Source organism: Lytechinus variegatus, chromosome 19 (genome assembly GCF_018143015.1).
Source record: "Lytechinus variegatus isolate NC3 chromosome 19, Lvar_3.0, whole genome shotgun sequence".
Classification (NCBI taxonomy): Eukaryota; Metazoa; Echinodermata; class Echinoidea; order Temnopleuroida; family Toxopneustidae; genus Lytechinus; species Lytechinus variegatus.
This window is the reverse complement of record NC_054758.1, coordinates 1,054,541-1,078,044: the sequence shown is the minus strand read 5'-3', so window position 1 is coordinate 1,078,044 and position 23,504 is coordinate 1,054,541. Positions and strand designations below refer to the sequence as shown.

The following is a 23,504-nucleotide window of genomic DNA, read 5'->3' as shown; positions in this document are numbered from 1 at the left end:
ATTGGCGGCGGAAGCCAATAAATTTAGGGGGTGTCCACCTGAAATTTTGGGATGGACACATGTAAAAATAGGACAAGCGCCCCCAAAATTTTTGAGAAGCAAAAAAAAAAAGAAAGAAAAAAAAAAAAAGGTCATCAACCTAAATTTTAGCGGGGGGACAACACACGTGTCAAGGGGTTCACGTGAATTTAGGGGGGGGGGACGCAGGAAAAAAATTGACAAGCAAAAAAAAAAAAAAAAAAACCCAACTAAAATTTAGGGGGGGACACGTCCCCCCCCGTCCCCCCCCCCCCCCGCTTCCGCCGCCTATGCCAGTAGGCTCATCATTCACAGGATACCAGATCCAAGACAGAAATTAACTACATTTTACAAAATACTCAAATATATATATATATATATATATATATATATAAATGTACATCTGATAGGGCGTTCCGTGTAAATTAAAGGATAATTCAACCCCAACAAATCATTTAATTGAATAAGATGAGAAAGATCTAACAAGTACAACACTCAGAATTTCATCAAAATCGGATGGAAAAAAGGAAAATTATGACTTTTTAAAAATTTTGCTTATTTTCACTTAACAGTTTTTTGCACTTTCTGGCTGGTGTGCAACTGAGGAGACTATGACCTCATCCAGTCACTATTTCTTTTGTATTTTATTATATGAAATATTCTCATTTTCTCCTCATTGTCAAGTGATACGATTAATTCCTCCCTGAACATGTAAAATTAGTAGTTAAATACTATATGGTTCAGTCAAGTTATTCCTTATTGTCAAATCTATAAAAAATGAAATATTGTAGAATTCAAACAATAAAAACAAAAGAAATAGTGAGTAATGGACATCTTCGACTGAGTCACCTAGTTGTGCAAGTCACTGATTTTACAAAAAATAAGCGAAACTAAAAATGTCATAACTTTCTCATTTTACATCCGATTTTCATGAAATTTTCAGCATTATGCAAGTTTGATTTTTCTCTAGTTATTTAAATCAGCATTTTCTTGGGGAGGACTTGACCTTTATCTACATTTTACACAATAATGAAAAAAAAATTAAAAAAATGATAATCTGTCTGGGCGTTCCATTCTGCTGCACTTTAAGGGGCAAGCTCAGTAGGCCAATCATTCACAGGAAACCTTCTCCCAGACAGAAATTAACTACATTTTACAAATACTAACAATTAAAAAGATGATATGTCTGGGCGCTCCATTCTGAATTATATCCCTTAAAGGTAAAGCCAAGTAGGCTCATCATTTACAGGATACAGTCCTAGACATAAATTAACTAAATCTTACAAATACTAAGAATTAAAGAAATGATAATAATCTGTCTGGGCGTTCCGTTCTCCTACAATTTAAGGGGCAAGCCCAGTAGGCTTATCATTCACAGGATACCTTCTCCAAAACAGAAATACATTCTTAAAAATACTAAAAAAAAAGAATCATAATCTGTCTGGGTGTTCCGTTCTCCTACACTTTAAGGGGCAAGCCCAGTAGGCTTATCATTCACAGGATACCTTTTCCAAAACAGAAATTAACTACATACTTAAAAATATTAAAAAAAAAAAGAATCATAATCTGTCTGGGTGTTCCGTTCTCCTACACTTTAAGGGGCAAGCCCAGTAGGCTCATCATTCACAGGATACCTTCTCCAAGACAGAAATTAACTACATTCTTAAAAATACTAAAAATTAAAAAAAGAATCATAATCTGTCTGGGCGTTCTGTTCTCCTAAACTTTAAGGGGCAAGCCCAGTAGGCTCATCATTCACAGGATACCATCCCCCAGACAGAAATTAACTACATTTTACAAATACTGAAATAGATATGTGTGTGTGTAAAGAAATGGATGAAGAGAACAATGGTAGGCGTAGCTTAAATCAAAGTTCCCCAGAGCTATCTACCCTTTGGAAAAATTGGTGATGCCGAAAAAATGTCTCTGCCGGGAATCGAACCCGGGCCCCCAGCTTTGAACGCTGGTGCCTTAACCACTAGACCACAGAGACGGGTTAGTGGTTAGGCCGACCCTGATCCAATTGACCGTCAGATAGACAGATTTTCGACACCATACCAATTACACTTTCCTTTGTCGGGTGAAGTTGGGTTTTGAACAATGACAAGCCGCCTTGCCTCAGCTGGATCAAAGCTATGCTTTGATACAAAGCTAGTGCTTTGATACAGTACACGTATGGGAGAAATTATACAAATATGTGTGAAGCTATACATGTACAACAGCTTTGGCAACTCTTTTTTATTTTAAATATTTGTGTAAAGAAATGGATTAAGAGATCAATGGTAGGCGTAGCTTAAATCAAAGTTCCCCAGAGCTATCTACCCTTTGGAAAAATTGGGGGCCCGGGTTCGATTCCCGGCAGAGACATTTTTTCGGCATCACCAAGTTTTCCAAAGGGTAGATAGCTCTGGGGAACTTTGATTTAAGCTACGCCTACCACTGTTCTCTTCATCCATTTCTTTACACAAATATTTAAAATAAAAAAGAGTTGCCAAAGCTGTTGTACATGTATAGCTTCACACACACACACACACACACACACACACACACACACATATATATATATATATACATATATATATATATATATATATATATATATAATATATATATATATATATATATATATATATATATACATCTGATAGGGCGTTCCATTCTCCTACAAAATAAGGGACAAGCCCAGTATATAGGCTCCTTATTGACAGGATACCATCTCATAGACAGAAATTAACTACATTTTACAAATTCTCAAATATATATATGTATATATATGTACATCTGATAGGGCGTTCCATTCTCCTACAAAATAAGGGACAAGCCCAGTATATAGGCTCCTTATTGACAGGATACCATCTCATAGACAGAAATTAACTACATTTTACAAATTCTCAAATATATATATGTATATATATGTACATCTGATAGGGCGTTCCATTCTCCTACAAAATAAGGGACAAGCCCAGTAAATATGCTCCTCATTGACAGGATACCATCTCATAGACAGAAATTAACTACATTGTAAACATACAAAAAAACGAAAAAAAAATGATAATCTGTCTGGGTGTCCAGTTCTCCCACATTTTAAGGGGCAAGCCCAGTAGGCTCATCATTCACAAGATACCTTTTCAGAGACAGAAATTAACTACATTTTACAAATACTCAAATATATATATATATATATAAATCTGATAGGGCGTTCCATTCTCCTACAAATGAAGGGACAAGCCCAGTATATAGGCTCCTCATTGACAGGATACCATCTCATAGACAGAAATTTACATTGTAAAAATACAAAAAAAAAAAAATGATAATCTGACTGGGCTATCCGTTCTCCTAAACGTTAAGAGGCAAGCCCATTAGGCTCATCATTCACAGGACACCTTTTCAGAGACAGAAATTAACTACATTCTTACAAATACTAAAAATAAAAAAATATAAATAATCATTCTGGGCGTTCCCTTCTCCTACACTTTAAGGGGCAAGCCCAGTAGGCTCATCATTCACAGGATACCATCTCATAGACAGAAATTAACTACATTGTAAAAATATAATAAAAAATGAACAAAAAATGATAATATGTCTGGGCGTTCCGTTCGCCTACACTTGAAGGAGCAAGCCCAGTAGTCTCATTATTTACAGGAAACCTTCTCCCAGACATAAATTAACTACATTCTTACAAATAAAAAAAAATAAAAAAAACTCTGTCTAGGCGTTCCGTTCTCCTACACTTTAAGGGGCAAGCCCAGTATACAGGATACCATCTCCGAGACAGAAATTAACTATATTTTACAAATACACAAATATATATATATGTACATCTGATAGGGCGTTTTATTCTCCTACAAAATAAGTTACAAGCCCATTATATAGGCTCCTCATTGACAGGATACCATCTCATAGACAGAAATTATCTACATTGTAAAAATACAAAAAAAATGAAAAAAGAAAATGATAATCTGTCTGGGTGTTCCGTTCTCCTACACTTTAAGGGGCAAGCACAGTAGGCTTATCATTCAAAGGAAACCTTCTCCCAGACAAAACTTAACTACATTCTTACAAATACAAAACATTAAAAAAAAACTCTGTCTTGGCGTTCCGTTCTCCTACAAATGAAGGGACAAGCCCAGTATATAGGCTCCTCATTGACAGGATTCCATCTCATAGACAGAAATTAACTACATTGTAAAAATACAAAAAATGAAAAAAGAAAATGATAATCTGTCTGGGTGTTCCTTTCTCATACACATTAACGGGCAAGCCCAGTAGGCTCATCATTCACAGGATACCTTTTCAGAGACAGAAATTAACTACAATTTTACAAATACTAAAAATAAAAAAAAAACGAATCATAATCTGTCTGGGCGTTCCCTTCTCCTACACTTTAAGGGGCAAGCCCAGTAGGCTTATCATTCACAGGATACCTCCTCCAAGACAAAAATTAACTACATTCTTAAAAATACAAAAAATAAAAATAAAAAAAACTCTGTCTAGGCGTTCCGTTCTCCTACACTTTAAGGGGCAAGCCAAGTAGGCTTATCATTCACAGGATACCATCTCCCGACAGAAATTAACTATATTTTACAAATACCCAAATATATATATATATCTACATCTGATAGGGCGTTCCATTCTCCTACAAAATAAGGGACAAGCCCATTATATAGGCTCCTCATTGACAGGATACCATCTCATAGACAGAAATTAACTACCGTGATTTTAAAAATACAAATAAAAAATGAAAAAAATCATAATCTGTCTGGGCGTTCCCTTCTCCTACACTTTAAGGAGCAAGCCCAGTAGGCTCATCATTTACAGGATACCTTTCAGAGACAGAAATTAACTACATTTTTACAAATACTAAAAATAAAATAAAAATTAATCTTTCTGGGCGTTCCCTTCTACACTTTAAGGGGCAAGCCCAGTAGGCTCATCATTCACAGGATACCATCTCATAGACAGAAATTAACTACATTGTAAAAATACAATAAAAAAATGAAAAAAATGATATGTCTGGGCGTTCCGTTCTCCTACACTTTAAGGAGCAAGCCCAGTAGGCTCATCATTTACAGGAAACCTTCTCCCAGACAAAAATTAACTATATTCTTACAAATAAAAATAATAAAAATAAAAAAACTCTGTCTAGGCGTTCCGTTCTCCTACACTTTAAGGGGCAAGCCCAGTATACAGGATACCATCTCCCAGACAGAAATTAACTACATTTTACAAATTCTCAAATATATATATATATATATACATCTGATAGGGCGTTCCATTCTCCTACAAAATAAGGGACAAGCCCAGTATATAGGCTCCTCATTGACAGGATACCATCTCATAGACAGAAATTAACTACATGGTAAAAATACAAATAAAAATGAAAAAAATCATAATCTGTCGGGGCGTTCCGTTCTCATACACATTAAGGGGCAAGCCCAGTAGGCTCATCATTCACAGGATACCTTTTCAGAGACAGAAATTAACTACATTCTTACAAATACTAAAAATGAAAAAATATAAATAATCATTCTGGGCGTTCCCTTCTCCTACACGTTAAGGGGCGGGGCAAGGCAAGTAGGCTAATCATTCACAGGATACCATCTCCCAAACAGAAATTAACTGCAATTTTACATATATATACAAAAAAGAAAAAGAAATCATAATCTGTCTAGGCTTTACGTTCTTCTTCACGTTTAAGGGCAAGCCCAGTAGACTCATCATTCACGATACTTCGATTGGGTTATATTATAACTTTATTTAAAATTCGTTTAACATATTATTCATTATTGACTCAATACAACCACACTTACACGATGCTGCAGATAACCTTTTTAATGGCAAAATACAGCCTGCCAGAGAAATTGGCGATTTTCATAAATTTAAAGGGGAACTTCACCATGAAGAAAACTTTGTTGTAAAAATAGCAGAAAAATAGTTTAAAAAATATTGGTGAAGGTTTGAGGAAAATCTGTAAGAAAGTTATTAGAGTTCAAAGTTTTGGATTTGTGACGTCATAAACATGATAAACGAGCAGCTGCCCTATATATGTGTTATGTAATATAAAATGCATGAATTTCAAATTTTGTGTGGTTCCTAATGACTTAATTTGTTTTCTATTCATGATCGGGTGTGAAATGATTTGTATATTGATATACAAAAGGTACAGTGAAAACCGTTTTAAATTTTCTGAGAAAATGAAATTTCATTGATTTTTTACCATTCGCTATGTAGGAATGCTGCTCGCATAGGACGTCACAAATCAAATAATTGAAATTCTAATAACTTTTCAATTATTTGATGGATTTTTCTGAAACCTTCGGCAATATTTTTTAATTATTTTTTCTGCTATTTTTACAATAAACTTTTAGCCAGGGTGAACTTCCCCTTTAAGCAGCATAACGGCCGATGAATCTACGCATTATACAGTAGTATCATTAATTTTATTTTAAAATTCGACGTTTCTGTCTCGAAAGTGTAGGGGTGCAAAAAACATCTCCGAAGGGAGGGGGGGGGGGTAATATACCCATCTTCCGGGATTTATGCCAATATTGAAGTAATCCTATTATCTTAGAAAACATAATAAAGATATTGTAAGTGATTGTCATTTTCGTCGGATACATTTCCATACAGATGAAGACCTTAAAATCGACAACAAATGTGGATATATATACCTACTGCACAGACAAATACATTCATGATACTTTGGTGGAAAAAAAAGAATGAAAATTGTTTCAATGTCATTAACTGGCATCAGATGTTAATCATTAGTAACTCGAAAATGTTATCACCGTGGTGTCCATACAATGTTTTTTAAACCATAACAATATTGATTTTTTTTATGAAATTAAATGATTTCCAAAGACAAAGACTGTTAGATACCATACAAAGTATTTAAAAAAAAATAGCACGTTGTTTAAGCCTGTCACTCTAACAACAAGTTGTTTAGACTTTAAGTAATTGATTAAACTTTCCAAACAACTTGTTTTGAAAGAAGTTTCAACAGCTGTTTAAAAAGTTTGAACAGTATTTGTTATAGTGACGGGCTTAAACAACGTGCTTAAAAAACACAATTTCGTAGTTATTTCATGGACAGTTTTGGTCAAGTGACATTTCATTTCTTTCAATAATTATGATTTCAAAGCAAGCTATTACGTATGCATTCCTTACATAGCAGGATGAAGAAATTGAATAGACCAGGGGGGGCGTTTCATGAAAGGACTTGTCGGAAGTTTTATCCGACAAGTCCTTTTTTATCCCACAGTTAGCATAGGAACAGTGCCTCCCAGCCAATCAAAATCAAGGAAAGATGTCAGATCTGACAACTTGTCGGATGAAAATATTGATGAAACGCTCCCCCGGGGACTAGAATAGCAAACCAATTAACATTTTATGAAGGTATTTCTACTTTGAATGCATAGTATAGCATGCTGTACAATGTACTTGGCAAACTGTGAAATACCAGTCGTTCGTAGACGCATTGTTGTTCTTTGTGGAAGTGAATGAAAAACTGTAAAGAACATATGAATAATCAAGTTGGTGCTTATCTCATTGAATTTTAAACCACCATGTCACTTTTTAATTAGTACCAATGAACCTTCCTCTGATCATGCCGGAATGGAACACTCTAAAAATCGAATGTTAAATCAACATTTGAAAGGTTGGAGGAGTGACATCCTTTTCCAAATGTTACATCCAACCTTGTATAAAGCTGAATCCAACATTTTAAGTGTTGGGTAGAACCATTTAAAGTGGTAAATGCAACATTTAGAAAATATTGTCACTCTTCCAACCTTTCAAATGTTTAGTTAACATTTCTTTTTTTAAGAGTGAACTACGAACCGGCTTATCTTAAACGGCGTTTTTTTACAGTGTATAGGCCTACTTGCATCTAGGCCTATATAAAAAGGCAACTGTCTAAAAGAATTGCAAATTAACTAAACTATCATAATGTGCAATAAATTATATAAAAAAGTAGAATAAGGGATCAAAATAAATCCTGGGAAGTTCATGATTTTCGAAAACTCTCTAGTCCTAAGCCTATATGTTTACGTAGGCCTATACGAATTTATTAACAATGGTGATAATGAAGGAGAGACTGCAATACTGTTCTTTGATAAGTGCAGGATCCCCCCCCCTCTCTCTCTCTCTCTCTCTAAATAAATATATAGGCCTATATTTTCAATCTACTGTATACAGTGCATGAATGAGAGTTGACTTACATTGGCACCTTATCCATAGATGAAGAAACTTAGGAGAGAGAGAGAGCACGTTCGCATATCGAAGCTGTACATCGCCTATACAGCCTATACGTCGACCTACAGTCCAATTCAAAAGTCCCGGTTGTAGCTGTACCAGAGAATTTTTACGACACACGTCAGTGATTTACATTGACAAGGTTGGTACCAGCCAATCAGATGCAAGGATATTCGTAGCTTGTAACACGGTTGTAAGGAAGTTCAATGTGAAGATTCTTCTTGTAATACCCTCTGGGGCCCGTTGCAGAAAGAGTTGCAATCAATCGCAACTCTAAAGAGTCATTTGCAACTTGATTTTCAACCAATCAGCAGCGCGCATTTGGGTTTTGCGCGATTGATTTTTTGACTTGCGACTAAACGCAACTCTTTCTGCAACGGACCCCTGGTCGACCAGGGAGTAATCTCACTAACAATTAATTCCCTTCTCCGACAATGATCGGATACAATAAAATAAGCCTGCCTTTGCTTTGAGCTTGACCACTGGTCCTCGTCGATAAAGCTTTCATTTAATTAGTAGCTACATTATTCTATTGATGTGCTTGACGGCCATCACTTTGAGCTCATGGCCACGATCACAAAGGCGAAACCTAGCTACTATCCTTCTCCAGATCAGGGGTCCGTTGCAGAAAGAGTTGCGTTAAACGCAAGTCAAAAAATCAATCGCAAGTCCCAAATGTGGGCTGCTGATTGGTTGAAAATCAAGTTGAGCAAGTTGCGCAATCGAGTTGCGATTGATTGCAACTCTTTCTACAAGGGGCCCCTGACCTACCAAATTCTTTAGTATTACCACACAAGTGACCAGGGGCAGATCCGCGGATTTTTCGGGGGGGGGGGCATTTTTTGTTTTTATCGGATGTCGGATGTGCCCCCACCTGGATTCATCAGGCATGCACTGCCAATAACATTCCGTCGGGTCGGGTTAGGGATGGTTTGGTGTGACTTTATCATTAGTGAACAGTTCATACATGTTGTAGGATTTTATCGGTCTGCCCAAGGGCCAATCCAGGATTTTCCAACGGGGGGGGGGGGCACATTTTCTAGATAAAAATTGGAAAAGGTCTTCACTTTCAAAAGGGTGCACACTTCTGTTATAACGGTGTTTTTACATTACACATTTTAATTGTGCCTCGGTTTCGCTATACAGTGCGTCCCACAAACGACGACGAAACCGAGATTTGTCGATCATTTTTCATAACTTAATCACAAATACAATAGACAAATGACCTACCACTGTAAAGTTTAGAATCTCTTCTTTCATCTGAAATTACTAAGATTATTTCTCAGTCACGCATGAGTGAGCAAAAACAATTTAAAGAGGCGATACCAAAAAGTCATTTGAAAACATTTGAAGACATTGTGGGGAAACATTTTTAAATGGGACTTCATTCTTTTTGCTAATTTTTAGAATGGCAATTTTACAGAAATGAAAACTATTTTCCAGAAAAGTTTAGTTTCACAAAGTACCAATGGAAAATATTTAAGTAATCATTTCTCTTTTATCGAAAATGATTTGAGCCTTTTTGAGCTTTCATAACAAGTGTTTCTACTTTGAATACTATTCAATTTCTTTATCCTGTTATGTAAGGCATGCTCACGTGATATCTTGCTTTGAAATTTGCCTATCATAATGAAATAAATGAAAGGTCATTGGACTAAAATTGTCCCTGAAGTAACTACGAAGTGGTCTATTACCATGTCTTTCTCTTGAATATTCTTGAAGAATGGTCAATAAAAAAATGTCCAAAAGAAAAACAAATTTTAAGATCTTTTGACCCCTTCAATTCGACTGCATTCACGGGATTAGTATTGTTCTTTTCACGGTGGGTGAGTAGGGAGGTTAATTTAAAAACAAAGGCATAATTTGTTTAACAAATTTTCGGCATTTGTTTAAGATCAATATGCTCGATCTGTAATGAAAATCATAAGATCAGTATGCTCGATCTGTATACATGAAAATCATAAATCATAAGTCAGAAAAAAATTGGAACCAGTGGGATTCGAACCTGCCATCTTTTGCTTTCCGGGCGGCGACTCAACCACCAGGCATAATTATACCAACATTGGACCATTCGGTTGCCAGACTTACACTTTACATGCTTTAGGAGAGCATTAATGCATTATTTGCATTGAGATGTTCTTTTTGCTATAGGAGCGCGTAGCGACAGACGACAAAATTTTAGAATTAGAATAGTAAAAATTTTGATTTTAGAGCACTTGACGACATGAATGGAATAATATACGCATAAATAGGCACTGCACATATATCATTTCTTTGTAGTCAAATTCTTTTGGGGGGTGAGTGCCCAGAGCCGCCTCCTAAACCGTGCCTGCCATGCACCCGCAATGACTTTTTTTCATGACTAAGACAAAAGGCGAAAATGTAAAAAAAGGAAATAACTTGTCAAAGTTATATTTTCATGAAAAATATCTAAAGACCTGGTCACACCGCCCGAGAGTTGTTGGAGCGGTCGTGAAGCGGAGAGAAAAAATCATCACCGCTCGCTGCCATTCACCATTTTCGATTTCGATTGTTTCCCCCCCCCCCCCCCCCCAATTTTGTGAGCGAAATTCGACCCTCTCTCCCTGAATTGAATTGAATCGAATTACCGCTCCACGGCCGCTCCAACAACGCTCGGGCGGTGTGACCAGGCGTTAAACTTTTGCTCGCTAGCAACGTACGCTATGTCTGCATGCATCCCCTAAAACATTGGGGCCCAAAGTTACGCCACTGTACATCTACTCCATGATTTTATCTTCACACTTTTAAATGAAAACTTTTTAATATTGCGAATAAAGGCCTTTGACATCGATCTTCGCCCTGTGCTATAAGTACATACTTAACTCTATATTGAATTACCGCTGTGCTATTTCCAGCAGTGTTTGTTTATGATCAAGGCCTCCAACATTGTCTTCCTTTATTTTTTTAGAGGACGTTTGTTTTTTCTTCCACCGCCCCTCTCTTTCCTCTCACTATGATCATGATAAAGACGGCGTTGTGGTATTTTGATATAAAACAATATGTTCCAAACAAAGAAGACGTCGCTTCCCTGTCATTATTGAAAACGGGCATATCCGTGGCTATTTCGCAAAAATTTTGGGTCCTTCTCGGAGGGGACTATCACTAGAGGCTTCCGTAAATATGTCAAAATTCAAGGGGCATCCTTTCCGGATCGCAGCCCATGATAAAGGGAAAGATGAACCAAACACATTTCTTCCACTCCCCCCCCCTTTATTTTTTTATTTTATTTTTATTTTATTTTTCATATTCTTCCCCCTTTTTTTCTTACTGCTGGGAAAATCCAAGAAACGGTCGCATCCTGGAGTCTTGAGTCCCTGCATGGACGCGATGTCCAGAGTAATTTTCATATCATATCTAGTCTCTTTTGCCTCTCACCCCCTTCTAAATGCTCCTAGCCTTCGGGTGACTGCTAGCGGATTGACCATGAATCAGAAACCTGATTAATTACACATGTAGTTCTTTTTTATTTCGGTTTTTTTTTGCCGTTGTATCTTGTTCGTTTGTTGGTTTAGTAGGCCGATTTGTTTTGTGATATATTTTTTCTTTGATCTGCATTATTTTTCTTTGCCGCTGTTTACTAGAGACCAAAGCTCCTTAACCCAAAGGTTTGCAATCAATCTCTAAATATCGATGACCAATCAAGATCACCGTTGCATGCGCACTCTGTTTAAAATACCGACCGGGAACCAATAAGAGCGGTTCTTCCACATTTCGCTGAATTTTGTCGTGAATGATTAATCTGTAATGACCTACTTTGACAATGCTGATTATATTTTCCTGATAAAACAAGGGAAGCAAAAGAAAACAATATTGTTGCAACTATGCGAGGAAGTAAGGACGTGGTGGCGAATTCGGGTTGACTATATAGACATTGAACAAATCTAAATTCGGTAAGCTATTTTAAATTTCATTACTCATTTATATCGGAATCGGGATCGGAATGTTATCTATATGCGCTTGACAAACTTACTGGTAAATGACATGACGAACATTATGATCTATTTTATTATGGCACACGTTGTCCTAATCTAGTAACATATCGTGGATGACTGCAAGCGGGACACACGAAGGTAAAATAGGTTCAACTTCATTTGCATCTTGATAACATGAAAGTCTAAGTTCATATTCAACAGTTAGCAAATAATTCAATCTAAATGCACGTATAAAATGGGCAACGTTACAAAATCTCTTCCTTTTGGCTAGAGGCCCCAATAATGATTTTCATGTACTGTATAATTTTTTTGGTAGAAATGTTGACCAGAGAAATCAACGGAAATCATGGTAATGGTCATCGCCTGGTCAGTTCTCGCCCTTGACCTGTTGAGTTTTCATCAGTGACGCTTGGAAATAATAGACGATTTTAAAGTTTATTTGGCAAAAGTTTTTCACGGAAAATACGAGATACAATAACCATGGCAACGGCGAAAGAGAAGTCAAAGTTTTATTCATGTCCCACTGTGAGATGACCTCAACCCCCCCCCCCCCCCCGCCTGCTTCCTCAGAAGATCTGACAACGTATAATAAACCTGATTATAGCCTTATGATTGTTTAATATGCATTTAGTTATCGAACTTCCCAGGAAAGGTCTATCATATAAAAGGGGCGGATCCAGACCTTTTTTTTCCAAGGGGGGGGGGGGGTTTGACGAGAAATCGGACAAGCAAGCAAACAAAAAGAGAAGGGGGGGGTTCACTATAAAAGTAATTTGCCGGGGTTGGATCCTAAATGTAGGTCATTGCTTTTTTTTACCTGGCAGCCAAAGGGGAGGGGGTTAACCCCCTAACCCAGCCCCCCCCCCCCCGTAGATCCGCTACTGCATAAACTCATAAGAAAGATACAAATTGTCAGAAGAGTAGATGGATCACAACCCCTCCCAAAGACATCTCTCTTCATACTACCCCCCCCTCTCACCCCCCCCCCCCCCCCCCTCCCCCCCCCCCCCTCCCCCCCCTCTCTCTCCCTCTCCCTCTCAACAACAGCAAAAGCAAACAAACAAAAAAATGCGACTTATTCGTACAAAAAAATAACGATTTTGACACAATATTGGAAAAATATCAACTTTCACTTTTTTTGTTTTGCTTTCTTTCTTTGCTCTTTGATCTTTTCTTGGCCATGAATCTTTTGGGGGACATGACTCCAATCCCCTCTCTCTTAGTACGTCAGTGTCTGATACGATTCGGAATGAATCCAATTAAAAGAGGTAATCCCATAATTGAGCGTGTTAATTGAAGATTATATGTTTTGTATCACTTTCTTCTTGCATTCAATGTTGGCAGACAGTTTCCAAATTGCAGGAAACCTCAGAGTATCCCTTTCGGTCTATTTCGGAAGAGTGTAATTAAATTATGTATGGGTTCCCAGACATCACTGGTCATGGGGACCTCGTTACACGAACCTTTGTGATTCACCGTGGGGCTGAATTCTACGATTGATTCCACTGAATATAGATTATGATTGATCATAAATTGTATATCAATGATCAATCGTTTAGCTTGATAATACCGACCCCGGTTACTTTTTATCAGTTCACCTTCCCTATAGGCCAGGCCTGCTATAGGCCCTACAAGGATATATCTGCTACGGCTCTCAAACGATATACTGCATAAAGAAGGTGTATCCGAAGACTGTGACGGGTGTTTTTATCAGGTAAATATGTTATTGCACAGCTTTTTGTTATCACAAGGAATTAACTGCATGAAAAGCGTATTATGATAACGATTGTGTATAAATTAATCATTGTAAAAGAATACAGTGTTGCATTTCTAAAATTATTCTACTTACCATACCGTGTTTTGCATATCGTCAATCAGGCATACCCCTTTCAAACCGATGAAACCGCAAATGCAGATACTAAGAGGTAGCTGGGGCCGATTGCACGAATGGGTCTTTCCAAGGACTGTCTTTCGTGTCGCCCATCTTTTATGAAACGCTATAAGCGGGGTGTTTCTGAAATTTATGATAAAGAATAAGATTCGTTATCTTGCTTTTAAATCAAATTTTATACAATTTCATGATATATCACATCATTTTATAAACAAATATTTTGTTTATTTTAATGGACGAATGAAATATGTTTGCAGATGATTTATTTAAAATGCGTTTCACATGGCGCATCATAAAAGATGGGCGACACGAAAGACGGTCCTTGCAAAGACCCTTTCGTGCAATCGGCCCCAGTAGTGTCCTAATAAATAGCATTCATGGGCCCCATCTAACAGAGAGCTAATTGGGACCTTTCGCAATCATCACGGACGCTTGTATTAGGGTCCCCTAACACAAAAGTTAACGCTTAATCATACACTTGATTTTTAAGATTGATTGTGCATTACAGTCAATAGTATCAAACGTAGAAAACTGCTCTACGATCAATGCTAAGCTTTGTGTAACAGGGGGGTTACAGGCCCTACAAATCTGCTTTTCGTGTGCAAAATCCCTTTCCGCGACACCCGTAGCGCATACATGCATGTATATTACGACTGATGGCTGGAGATATTCAAAATGCAGGACCTAAAACAGTGTAAAATACATTTATGACGTGGAGAATAAAGTGGTTTTTCAAACAAATCGAGAACATATTGAGTGAGGAAAAACTTACTGAATGAAGGCTTAAATATAGATCATTACAGTCCATCGAATCGATATTACATTTAATGTGGATTATTGGTGGATCACTGGCAATTGATTTCATGGATAAGATCAACCTCTCCAGCCGAACATTTCGCATGCGTTGATATGTACACATCATATGCGATACCTTTGAACTCGTTTCCTTTTGTTTCTTTGTTTCTTTTGTTTACTCCTTATACACAAACGATATGCCTCTCGGACACGATGTGAGGGGCATTATGTTTTACATTCCCCAGAAATGGGATTAGATTCAAATTCCGGGGGGGACCACTTCCATTGATGAGTGGATACCAGGCACGACCATGGGGTTTCGAAAAGTACCCTAAACATGCTAAACAAGGGAAGCAATTCTTTTCCAGATTGTGAAAATGCATCTCTTAACAAGTATTTGGCTTGTGAAACCCTACAAGTATTGAATATATATCTCTTATTTCAGCATTTTAAACATCGTTTTGACACCCTTATAACGTTACATAGGCCTATATACGTAACGTACCTGCCCACTCTGTCCCCTTTTACGGGTGGTCGCTACTGGTATCCACTAATCAATGGAAGTGGGCCCCCCGGGCGGCCTCTCGAGCTCTAGGAGGAGTCAAATGTGGCTTTGGAAAGTCGTCCTCAATCGGATAAATCGCTGTTACCATAGTAGCAACCAGAATTTTGCACACGAAACGCATATTGAATGTTTCCGTCGCAGATGCGAAACGAAAAAAAAATCTCATGTCACACAATTTGCATTGCAGGACTGAGTTTTACGACCATGATGACGGGCCCAAAAAGTCCCTTCCAAAGTCAACTACCGTTGAAAATAAGCGTCCGCGTCCTCAAACGAAAGGTCGGGAATATTGATCCGCTCAACCACAACTATGGAAAGCCAGCAACATCATAACTTAATGCATGTTTGTTCAAAATATTTCCTGGATGCGATGTATAACTTCTACCCTTTCACACGGTAAATAAAATCGTAATTTGAATGATGATTCCAGTGAAAAATAAGGCTAATGACGCATATTTAGCACGTGTGAAACCAAACTAGAACATGATTAGAATCACGAACGCTAATCGAAATCACGATCACAATATCAATCATCATTACAATGATGATTCAAGATTCACGTGTGTAAAGGTCCATTGTTTTCTTGAAAAATCAGCATGATCAGTCTGCTTCTTTTCTTTGCAATGGACATCATGCAAATTTCCTGGAGAAGTTATGACATTGTTGGATTTCCATATAGTTTAAGATCAGATCAATCTAACTCGTTGATAAGACGGGACCTGGAATGCAGGATCACCTTATCAATGTTTATAGAATCATGGACCTTATACCACGGTCACATTTGATCTACGGCGGCCGTACGGCGAGCCGAAAACAGCCGTTTTATTCATTTTTATTCAAGCCACCTGTGTCATGTATGTATAGCTAGTACAAAAAAATGTTAAAACGGCTGTTTTCAACTCGCCGTACGGCCGCCGTAGAGTAAATGTGACCAAGGTATTACTACATGATAATGGACTTAGCACGAACAGGGCTTTGAATCTCACCACCGACCCGCCAACATTCCTCGAATAAATGTTGTCAATGATGTGCTTGCAAGACATAGCAACGACGGATGTTGAAATATGGATTCATTCCACATCATGAGTTGGTTTATTTTCGATTGGTCTAATGCCAATTCGTCCAATTCCCAACTGCCTCGCCCGGGCTGCCTCGTCTACTATTATTTGGTCTACCAATAGTTCGCCCACTGTCCACGATTGCCCTTTCATCCATTCACCATTTCGTCTAATAACCAGATGGTCCAATCAATAGCCATTTGGCCCATGTACAATTTGATCTAATTTGACTAAGTGTTAATTGGGCGAAATGAATGAAAAGGGTATTAGACCAAATGGTTATAAGACAAAATGGTCATTGACGAAGTGGTGATTATAGACGAAGTGATGATCGGACCAAATGGCTGTTAAAACGAAATGTTGTTGGGACGGAATGGCATTATACTAAATGAAGTTAGACCATGTGATCAGTGGACGAGTTGGCAGTAGACGAATTGGCATTTTACCCGTGCTTCCAAACATGTATTCAACAGGTGAATTGGATCCGTCCTTGCGAAGGATAGGTCCAAAGTATAAAACATTGCTAAATTCACTATATTATGATTACAAAATATAATTGTGCACTAATATATTCAAAGCTATACTTTATAAAGGTTGCAATTCACTTGACCAAATAACATTTTGTGAGAAGCCTGCAGGGGACGCAGGACCGGGGCTTTAGCCCCCCCCCCCCACACACAAACACACACACTTTTTTCAAAAGTCGTGTACAAAAACGTAAAAATTACCACCTGATTGTTAATTTTTGTATGGTCAGCCCCCCCTCCCTCCACTTTCAAACAGTTTGCATAACTTTGGCATAGGCCTACACCATATCGTGTGTCAACGACGGATTTTTATTTGCAATCTTTGTCCAAGTAACACAATTTGATTCGTATAAGGCCATGGCCTAAATCTCTACTAAATTATGAGAAGCCGAAAATGTCAATGTTTATAAGTCAGACAATAAAAACATATTGGATAATTCCACCAATCCGTTTTGGAGAATGCACTTATCTCAAAATACGCTTTATCCTTTTTATCATTTTTTTATTCAGGAAGATAATTGATGGTCCATCATGTGGTCTTTGTCAGCTCTCGTTCTTTGTCTCTTTGTGACGTCATTCTCTGGATGTGAAGCATTTTTCAATCTTAACTCGGTGAAAAAATCGTTTACCACATCCGATTGTGGACAAAGATTAGGTACGGCATAATTTGTTTTATTTTATTTCTTTATTTATTTTATTATTTATTTATGCATTGATTCATTTATATATCTATTAATTTATTTATTCATCCATTCATTCATTTATCTATTTATTCATTATTTTATTGACTCATTCATTCATTAATCATTCAGACGATTCAAGGGGCAAGTCCAATCCACCAAAGGTTTATTTTAATAAAAAGAGAAACAACTTATACAAGCATTTACTTTTTGCTGGGAAGGGCTTCCCCTATAAATATTTTCAATGAATTCGGGGACTAAAAAGAAATATGGGAGGAGCGATAGGAATGGTGTGTGAAAATGCGCATACATTCGTAATTCCGAAGCTTCGTTATCCGAAGGTTCAAATATTCCGAAGGTTCGATATTCCAAAGGTTCGTTATTTCGAAGGTTCGTATTTCCGAAGGTTCGTAATTCCGAAGGTTCGTTAGTCCGAAAACGAAATGAGGTTCGTAATTCCGAAGGTTCGTTAGTCCGAAAACGAAGTGAGGTTCGTGATTCCGAAGGTTCGTTAATCCGAAAACGAAATGATTAACGAACGTTATTTCGTTTTCGGATTAACAAACCCTCGGAACAACGAACGTTATTTCGTTTTCGGATTAACAAACCCTCGGAACAACGAACCTTATTTCGTTTTCGGACTGTCGAACCTTCGGAATAACGAGCATTCGGAAAAACGCCACAAATGTTCGGATTAGCGATCCCTTTTACGTTTTCGGATTAACGAGCATCGAGGTATAGGCAATTTACGTGTTTGGGAATTACGAACCTTCGGAATAAAGAACCTTGATTACGAAGTGTAACCATGAAAATGACCCCCTTTCTCAACTCTATTTGATTCTTTTAGTAATACATAGGGCTGAAAAAAAATAATCTGATTTTAACAGTAAAAAATAAATAATTAATGAAAAACTCTTGCAAAGTTTGGGTAGAAAGGAAATTGAAAATGAGTTGATGACATTAACTCATTTTCAGATATTTTCGTTGATTTCGTCATTCATGGAAGACATAAAACACCTTTTTTACTCGGTCATGCGTATAATTATTAAAATCTAAATTTAGTAGATCTTTCCGTGTTATGTATAGTAGAATGTTTATTTGAATAAAAATGTCCCGGGAAGTAACAAGGCCCCTGTACAATTATGGCAAATTGTGTTTTCCTCTGGTTTGGTTCCATGACATTTTCTCCGGCGACAATCGCTCAGATAAAAAAATGCACATTAAGCCAAACATAAAACCTAACCTCCAAAACTAAATAAACCCTAAATCTTGTTTTTTTATTATTCTAAACCAAAACAATATTACACTATTCTTGTCATAATTCTAACCTTATGCCCTCTGAGATATTAAGACCAGGGGTCCGTTGCAGAAAGAGATGCGTTTAAACACAAGCCAAAAAATCAATCGCAAGTCCAAAATGAGCGCTGTTGATTGGTTGAAAATCAAGTAGCGCCTACATTTTTAGAGTTGCAATTGTCACAGGAGAAATTCTCGTGTCCCCTTTTCGTTTACCCCTCATACATTTCTATCTTTGTTATCATAAAATGTCTTGCCAAATTCGTTATGTTTTTGTCTTTATCCTAATAATTGTACATCGTATTTCGAGAGATCTGACACAACTAATTTTGTCAAACTTCACTCTCAGGTCAAAATGCAGCTATCCGTTTCAACCAAGTATCGGTCACACCCGAGCCGATAACCCTGCCAGGAACGATACGTATCGCTGTCAATATCGACATCGTTCGTAACATCTCGCAGACATTGTCGGCTGATATCACAGTGAAGAGACGACTCAATCTTGGTTGGTTTGGATATTCATGGTTTGACGTCACGCCGCCATGCATCCCATCCGCGGTTCAAGGATGGTGAGAAATATCTAACGTTCTTAAAGGGAAGTTCACCCAGTATAAGAATTCGTTGTAAGAATAGCAAAAAATATATAGATAAATGTTGGTGAAGGTTTGAGAAAAATCCATTAACAATTATTATTAATAAAAATGTTAAGTTTTAGATTGTGCCGTCATCAACGAACAGTTGCCCTTTGTAACGCAATATAAAATGCATAAATTTAATTCTTTAATAATTTCCGCTATACTGTTATTGTTTGATAGACATTTCTCAAACCTTCGGTAATATTGTTCAATTTTTTTCTGCTATTTTCTCGATAACCTTATTGTCAGGATTAACTTCCCTTAATTTCTTTTTTTACATTTCGAAAAGTTTCAGTATTTTGCTTCTTACCGACAGGATATATGACCATTATGATATAGCCTTCTTTTATATTACAGGTTCGCTTGTGGGTATGTCACATCCTAAATCAAATTTCTTAATAGATGTTGAATAGATTTAAACCTATATGGACCCAGGAAGTTCGGCTACACTTCGTAATTCCGAAGGTTCTTTATTCCGAAGGTTCGTAATTCCGAAGGTTCTTTATTCCGAAGGTTCGTAATTCAGAAGGTTCTTTATTCCGAAGGTTCGTAATTCAGAAGGTTCTTTATTCCGAAGGTTCGTAATTCAGAAGGTTCTTTATTCCGAAGGTTGTAATTCAGAAGGTTTTTTATTCCGAAGGTTCGTAATTCAGAAGGTTTTTTATTCCGAAGGTTCGTAATTCAGAAGGTTCTTTATTCCGAAGGTTGTAATTCAGAAGGTTTTTTATTCCGAAGGTTTGTAATTCCGAAGGTTTTTTATTCCGAAGGTTTGTAATTCCGAAGGTTCGTAATTCTGAAACACGTAAATTGCCTATACCTCGGTGTTCGTTAATCCGAAAACGAAATAAGGCTCGATATTCCGAAGATTCGTTAGTCCGAAAACGAAAGAAGGTTCGTTAATCATTACGTTTTCGGACTAACGAACCTTCGGAATTACGAACCTCATTTCGTTTTCGGACTAACAAACCTTCGGAATTAAGAACCTTCGGAGTAACGAATTTCGGAATTACGAATGTATGCGAGAAGTTCGACCCTCGTAGATTCACCTAATTGTGCTTTTTGAGAATTTCCACCATTATAAATGTCAATTGCACTAACTTATCGTTCTAATCGTTTTATTCAAATTGTTTGAATAAAACGATTCCTGTCGTCATGTTGCTATCTTCTTTTTACTATATAATTCTTATAGCCGTACTGACCTCTGTGACGTCATCAACTCCGTTGTGCAAACCGAAGGATGTCCAGCCGAGGTCATTGATAACGGTTTTACATGTGCCTGCCCTCCGAACACGGGATCGTACGTGACGCGGAGTAATCTGCCTCTAGTCGTCCAGATACGAGAGAGTGATTTGCCTCTTCAATTAGTTCGTGACCTCATTCAGGTTCGTAGCACTATCGGCCTATCAGATCGAAGGCTTTCAGTAGCGTTTAACTGTTAATGCAAATTTTGTTTCTGTGACAAGTTTTATGAAACGGGCGCAGGTTTGTACAGCATTCATGAACATATTTATGTTGGCATATAACGCTACACTACAAAAACGCTGATGTAGATTAATTAACACTAAAATTGATGAAATTTTCAGTGTTATGTTTGTTGGATTTTTCTCTTTTTATTCAAATCAACTTTTTGTTGGAGTGGACTTGTCCTTTAAGGATTATGTCTTGTTGTCTTTTTAACCACAGGGCACATACAAAGTAACTACAGAAGTCTATGACGGATCTGGATCCATAGTGGGCTGTTTAGAGACTATATTTGGGCTTCTTCATAACCAAACCCCCTAGATATAAGAGCTCCAATATAAATTGGGCTGTTTTAGGATATCACTTTGGCGTTTTCATAGCCACTCCCTACATTATTATTATTATTATTATTTGTTTGGCATCACCTTAAACGACGAGCATCAATGTACATAAGGCTTCTATCCAGATTGAGACTAGATTTGGGTGCAATGTATCTGAATTTTGCTGTTTTAGGATATTATTTCGGCGTTTTCATAGCCAACTCCATAGAGCAACGAAACGACGAGCATCAATATACAAATGGTTTGTGTGCAGATTGGGCTGTTTTAAGGCCTGGTCACACCGCCCAGCGTTGTTGGAGCGGTCGTGGAGCGGTAGGCAGAGAGTGCCGAATTTCGCTCACAAAATTTGGGAGAAAATTGAAAACAAAAATCGAAAACAAAACAAAAAAAAACGAAATCGAAAATGGTGAACGGTAGCGAGCGGTGATGATTTTTTTTCTCTCCGCTCCACGACCGCTCCAACAACGTTCGGGCAGTGTGACCAGGCCATTAGGATATTACTTTGGCGTTTTCATAGTCAACTCCCTAGAATAACCGTAAACGACAAGCATCAATGTACATAAGGTTTCTATCCAGATTGAGACTAGGTTTGGGTGCACTGTCTCTCTCTATATAAATTGGGCTGTTTTAGGATATTAGTTTGGCGTTTTTATAGCCAACTCCCTACATCAACCTTAAACGACGAGCATCAATGTACATAAGGCTTCCATCCAGATTGAGACTAGGTTTGGGTGCAATGTCTCTCTCTATATAAATTGGGCTGTTTTAGGATATTAGTTTGGCGTTTTTATAGCCAACTCCCTACATCAACCTTAAACGACGAGCATCAATGTACATAAGGCTTCTATCCAGATTGAGACTAGGTTTGGGTGCAATGTCTCTCTCTATATAAATTGGGCTGTTTTAGGATATTAGTTTGGCGTTTTTATAGCCAACTCCCTACATCAACCTTAAACGACGAGCATCAATGTACATAAGGCTTCTATCCAGATTGCATGATACTAGATTTGGTTTCTTCATAGCCTTAAACTCCCTAGATAAATGAAATTACTAGCTCAACGTGTGGCTTGTATCCAGGGCCCGGTCTTACAAAGAGTTACGATTGATCCAATCAATCGTAACTCTTTGGAAATCCATCAGTGTCTTTTTTATACACAATGTTCTTTATAAACAAAGACAAGCACAGCGAATTTTTCAGAAAGCAATGAATGGCATGAATATACATCATAGAAAATATTTTGAACAAACATGCATAATAGATGATGACGTTGCTGGCCGTCGATTGATCGGATCAATCCCAAGTCTTCACAGATTGGGCTCTTTAGAGTCTAGATTTGGGCTTCTTCACAGCCACAGTATACTCCATTCTCTAAGAGAGTATAAGAGAGTTTCAATTTACGAACAATGATAGATTTGAGCTTCCTAACAGCCAAATCATGGCTATCTGATTAGACGGTGAGACAGAAAAGGAAGGGATGTGACGTCGTATAAATGAATAAATTAAAGACATCGCCCTAGCAACCGGAGACAGTAGTCATGACGCCTTCAAACTGCTTTCCCCTTCCACTCTAAAAAAAGGTGAATAAAATAATATCCAACCGATGTTGGTATGCATTATGTGTGTATGGCAAATTGTTTTCTTTTTCATTTAATCCATATTAAATTTATTACGTCATTTTCAATTGTATTATCTGATCACTGAAAATGATTATATGATTAGTGTGTATAGAAAACGTTCTTTAATTCCACAATCACGAAAATATGTGTGTGTGTGTGGGGGGGTATTCGTTGGTGTACCTGACTGGAATATAACGCTAAATGAATCGACCAAACAAGATTAATTTCACACGCGCATTTCGCGCCAAATACTGACCAGGACCAATCAGGAGAGCGCTTCATGGAATGACGTGTCATGAAGTTTTATTCGACAAATGCCATGTTATCCGATTGTTACCATAGGCTTCTAAACATTCAAAATCAAGGAAAGTTGTCATATCCATGGATCTGACAACTCGTCGGATAAAAATGATA

General features: G+C 37.5%; 2 protein-coding genes across 3 annotated transcripts in view; one reads left to right on the top strand and one right to left on the bottom strand.

Annotated features, from left to right (window-relative positions):
* LOC121405890 (synaptonemal complex protein 1-like) overlaps positions 1–8,341 on the bottom strand; it is a 56,125-nt gene extending 47,784 nt beyond the window's left edge. For both annotated transcript variants that reach the window (XM_041596881.1, XM_041596882.1), the window contains exon 1: positions 8,238–8,341. The gene's annotated coding sequence lies outside the window, so the exon portion shown is untranslated. The remainder of the gene's footprint in view (positions 1–8,237) is intronic.
* A 5,505-nt stretch (positions 8,342–13,846) lies between these two features.
* On the top strand, positions 13,847–21,810 carry LOC121406128. The gene is made up of 5 exons (XM_041597147.1): positions 13,847–13,938; positions 17,571–17,715; positions 19,386–19,605; positions 20,861–21,053; positions 21,355–21,810. Exons 2-5 carry the CDS (start codon positions 17,592–17,594, stop codon positions 21,451–21,453), a joined length of 636 nt encoding a protein of 211 aa, XP_041453081.1. The 5' UTR covers positions 13,847–13,938; positions 17,571–17,591; the 3' UTR covers positions 21,454–21,810.
* The last annotated feature ends 1,694 nt before the right edge of the window (positions 21,811–23,504 follow it).